A 4614-nucleotide genomic window follows, 5' to 3' on the forward strand; every position below is an offset into this window, starting at 1 on the left:
CCAAATGGGGTCAAATATTGAGGTGAAGGATGAAACCATTAGTTCAAAACACATTAAGAGCATGTGTAACATGATACAAATGGCAAGTAATTCATTTCTTTTTCTCATCTGTTTTGCTGATCAACTTTGTGCATCATGATAACAGGTCGATCATGACATGTAAAATTAAAACACCTAGCTAGCTAGCTCCATATACAGCAGATAGACCAAATGGAAAGTCCAAAGAAGATGAGAAATAAGCTGGAAGAAAGAGAAGAAGCAGCCAAGAATGGATAGAGAAGAACGGGGGTAAGGAAAAAATGGAAATGCGATCCGAGTTTACCGTCGTCCAAAGAAGAAAGGAAGAGACGAGAAAATATCTCCCCAAATTTTATTCCATTAGAATCTGTAAATTCTCTATTGAAGTACAATAGAGACAGTTTAAAAATAAATACTTATATATACTTATGGTACTCGTCGTGGAGATCTTGTTCCTCTTTGGACGAACGAAGAGAAAGCACCATAATCAGGAGTTAGCAATGATGAGGATGAGAGTGTTGGTAATAAAGAAACAGAACTTGGTGGTGTTGAAGAGAGTGGAAGGAGACAAGTTGAAGATATAAAATACAGAAATGTAAAAAAAATGGAGAGAAAGAAAGGCAAAGGGCATGATGTTCCCTTCGCTTTTAGATCAGGATATGATGATCGATCCTTTGGAAGATTTATAGATTAAATGATCTCCCATGCACTAGATAATTTGGTGCTGGTTTAATTATTTAGTCATGTCTAAGGAAATAATAATGTAAAATGTCTATAATTTGCACATTATTTTTATTTAAGAATTAATTATAAATTAGGCCGAAATAACAAGCATTACTTATAATATGCACTAAATTATGTAAACAGATCAAACAAATTAACCAGACCATTAATCCATATGATCCATCAACATTGGATATGACAATATGGCTTACCCAGCCTGCAGCTAGGCCATGCATTAATTCATGTTCAGGTAACTAAAGAAGCCATATATACACAAGATCAAACTAATTTGGAAGTTAAAAAGAATAGTAAACTTGAAAGCATATATATGTATATTAATTATATAGTAGTCTTGTATATATGTCCTGATCCCCCACCAACTTTATTTATTATCTAATATAATATATATTGCCATATATATATATATATATATATATATTTATATATATGTATCCGCTATATATCATACTGAACATTGAAAACTCGGAAGATCGATCGGACTTGGACGGACATCTGCTTCTTTGATCGTCCACAACCAGGCCAGCTAATAACTAATAGCTGCTGGTTGGTTGATTAATATTCATGGCTGCAGTACAACATTGTCTGTCCACAACCTCAATGAGCTTGTTTGCTATGGAACTCGCGTACACGGAAGACCCTTCATATATCTGCACCCAAATGGCCAAATCAATCAAACCACAAACACTCCTTATATATAATGTATGTATATGATCGATGCAGGTAATTTTTATGGCGCGTTGACGACAATGAAGTTGGAGCGCATATATACCGACCTTGGTGTTGAACAAGAAGCTGTAGAAATCGCCGATGTGGCCGCCGGCGACATGATGGAGATCCAGCTGAAGCTCGTCGAGGGCTTTGGATACAAACAGCAAGCAATTGTTTTTCCGCTGAACGAGCTTGATGGTCACCTCGTCGTCGATGATACGAACATCGACCTCGGTGTCTTTAGATTTCCTCTGGAGCCATGAGCTCCTCAAGGATCCATTGTAGGATTGGCCATCATGAGGATCACCAACAGGCTCCGTGTTGCAGTTCTCCACATCCCCTGCCGTGTCTTCTCCTTCAGCTTTGTGCCTCTTCCCCCTCTCTCTCCCACATCTCTTTTTCTCCACCAGCAACTTCAGCTCATTCACCGTCCTCAGAAGCTCTTTGATGTATTCTATTGCATCTCCCACCACAGATGCCCTATCAGCCTTTTTAGTTTTGATTGTCCACCCAAAACAAACGCAGACCCAAGAATCAAATATCGTCATCGAAAGCAAACCAATTACTGCAAATCAATTATCTTTCATCAAATTAAATCAGATAAATATTGTGGAACATTGATACCTTAGTAGGGTTAGGGACAAGGCTTCTCAAGGCCTTGTATTTGTCATTCCAGTTTTGTCTCCTTTCGCGCTCAGTGGTAAAGTGTTTGGTTTCACCATCCCTGCCTTTTCTAATGCAGCCCATGTCCCTGCTGAACTCCAGCACTCCATTCTCAAACTGCCTCACATCCCCATCTTGGTACACACCTCCATTTCCCTCTCTTTCATCCCCTCCCGTGCCAAACAAGGAACCATTCCTTGAGCCTGGCAAGCTGTAGCCATTGGGTAGAGACTGGCCGAACAATTGCCTGAACAAAGGAGGCTGCGGAGGCAGGTTTAGATGGAACAGTGGGTCGTATAAAACGGAGGCGCCAGGGGCGCTGTCCGCCCCAGTTGAAATGTCTCCTAGAAAGCCGAGCTGGGAGCTCTGACAACTAGCGGTAGTCTTCTGTGCCGGGTTTGAGAAGGAGATTGATGAATTGGGGAGTAAAGAGGAGGCTGAGCATCTGGGCAAGTGGAAGAGATTGAGAAGGTCCGGTGTTGGGGGGTAAGGGCTGTTTGATAGTGAAGAATAATCGTAGCTTTGGTGGCCATTTTGAATGTCAATTTGCTGCAACTGTTGTTGCTGATCTTGATGGTGGTGATGATGGTTGAAAGGATCCATCTCATGGACACCGTAAGAGCTATCCACGAGATGGGTATTGCTGTGGTTTTGGCCGTTGTAGGAGCTGTCCATGTTGAATCCCAGATGCTGCTGGAGTTCAATCTCCATGGCAGTGGCTGCAGCAGCAGCAGCATCCTGATCATGAATAGAAGTCTGGTTGTGATGGTTGTGCTGGTAGGAGAGCTCCTCCATGGAAAGTCTCAGATTGTCTTCGAAACTGTTGTGGGTGCAGTTTTGGATCGTTTGGGAAAACCCATCCTCTGCTACCGCTACAGCAACTGCGTCCTCCGACATGGGGTTGGGATCAAAGCAGCCAGTCTCCTCGTACATTTTTTGGACCAGACTGATATTTTGTCTCCTGCCTTTCTGGGTCTCTGTCTGCACAATCAAAGCAAAAAAAAAAAAAAAAAAAAGCCAAAAAGAGAATGATAAGTACAAGGATGTTGAAGAACAGAATATTACACAAGACAATTAAAAGCTCTTGAATTTGGATGAACAATGAGAACCCACTTAAGAAGAAATTTGCAAACAATTTAAGAGCTTACAGGGAAAACCCAGATGAAATCACCAATTTGGGATCATGAACTAAAGAGATCAAGAAAGAGAGAGGAAATGGTGTCTCCGGAATTCCACCCACATATATATATATAGAGAGAGAGAGAGAGAGAGAGAGAGAGAGAACAATACTAAAGCAGCAGCAGTAACCACAACAACAAAAGTGGAGGAGACTGGAGAGGGGTAGATGAAAGGACGGAAACTGCAAACATCTGGTATGGAATTCTTTTTCTATATTTTAAACAAAATTTTATTATTTTCCATTTTTATAAAGGAGAGGTTGTTACTGAGATTCCATTCGGTGGGGACCAGTCATAATCTCCGTATTTTCTGAATCCTGATACTCAACCAGCATGACTTGCTGTGGCGCCCCCCTCTCTTTCTTCCTCTTTTCTTTCTTCACCTTTATGCATGTCTGCGCGTTAGCGTCTTCATGTCTTCTCCGCATCCCTGTAAATAGTATTACTCCAAGCTTTGTATCATGGACAGTTCTACTCAACCCGAGTTTACTGCAATTTTTTTTTTTCTTTCATTTGTTTTCAAAAGATATAAATTTATTAATAGTTCCTTTCTTAATTATTAAATAAAAAAATTAAAAAATAAAAATAAAATACATAAACAGTAGAAGACAAAATCACATGACAAATTTGCATTTTCCTTGTATTATTATGACTACCGGCCAATGTCGTGTTTACAAATGGATTTATAAAATAAAATCATTAAATGTAGGAAAAAACTATAATTTAAGATACTTTTTTTTTCCTATTTGTCTTATAAATTAGTAAATCTTGATAATTTCTATCCTTACTAATATCTGGTTATATATTAAAAGGAAAATGGCAGTAGGAATACTAAATAAGCTCACTAAATGTGTTTACTCATATATTTTTATTTTTTATTTTTTTAATAGTTAAGGAAGTTATTATTAATAAATTTATTTATTTTAATAGTTAAGGATGTTTAAAAAATACTTTAAAAATAAAAATAAAAAAACTTATTTGTACGTACTTCTATGTAGATTTGATGGGCACATTTAGTAGTCACCTTAGCATTGTCCATTTGAAAATCTAAAAGTGCAAATTGACTGTTTTGATCATTTAAGATGCAATTTTTTTCCCAAAAAATAAATAAATAAATAATAGTTTGGAAGTGCATAATTCTTTGTTACTCTAATTATCAATATGTATTATTAATCATTTGGATTATCTCCTATATCATAACTAATCCACGATGAATTAGGATCGATGCATTTAGCCTTCAATGGTATAATATATAGAGAGACATCTAAGAGCATTCGTATTGGGTTTTCTATAAATTTTCTTA

General features: G+C 37.8%; 1 protein-coding gene across 1 annotated transcript; it reads right to left on the bottom strand.

The window, feature by feature from the left end:
- Positions 1–889: 889 nt before the first annotated feature.
- LOC122291641 (transcription factor bHLH91-like) lies at positions 890–3515 on the bottom strand. The gene is made up of 4 exons (XM_043099462.1): positions 3282–3515; positions 2095–3114; positions 1536–1958; positions 890–1409 (listed from the first exon to the last, which is right to left on the bottom strand). Exons 2-4 carry the CDS (start codon positions 3064–3066, stop codon positions 1293–1295), a joined length of 1512 nt encoding a protein of 503 aa, XP_042955396.1. The 5' UTR covers positions 3067–3114; positions 3282–3515; the 3' UTR covers positions 890–1292.
- Between the last annotated feature and the right edge of the window lie 1099 nt (positions 3516–4614).

Source organism: Carya illinoinensis, chromosome 13, assembly GCF_018687715.1.
Source record: "Carya illinoinensis cultivar Pawnee chromosome 13, C.illinoinensisPawnee_v1, whole genome shotgun sequence".
In the NCBI taxonomy this organism is placed as follows: domain Eukaryota; kingdom Viridiplantae; phylum Streptophyta; class Magnoliopsida; order Fagales; family Juglandaceae; genus Carya; species Carya illinoinensis.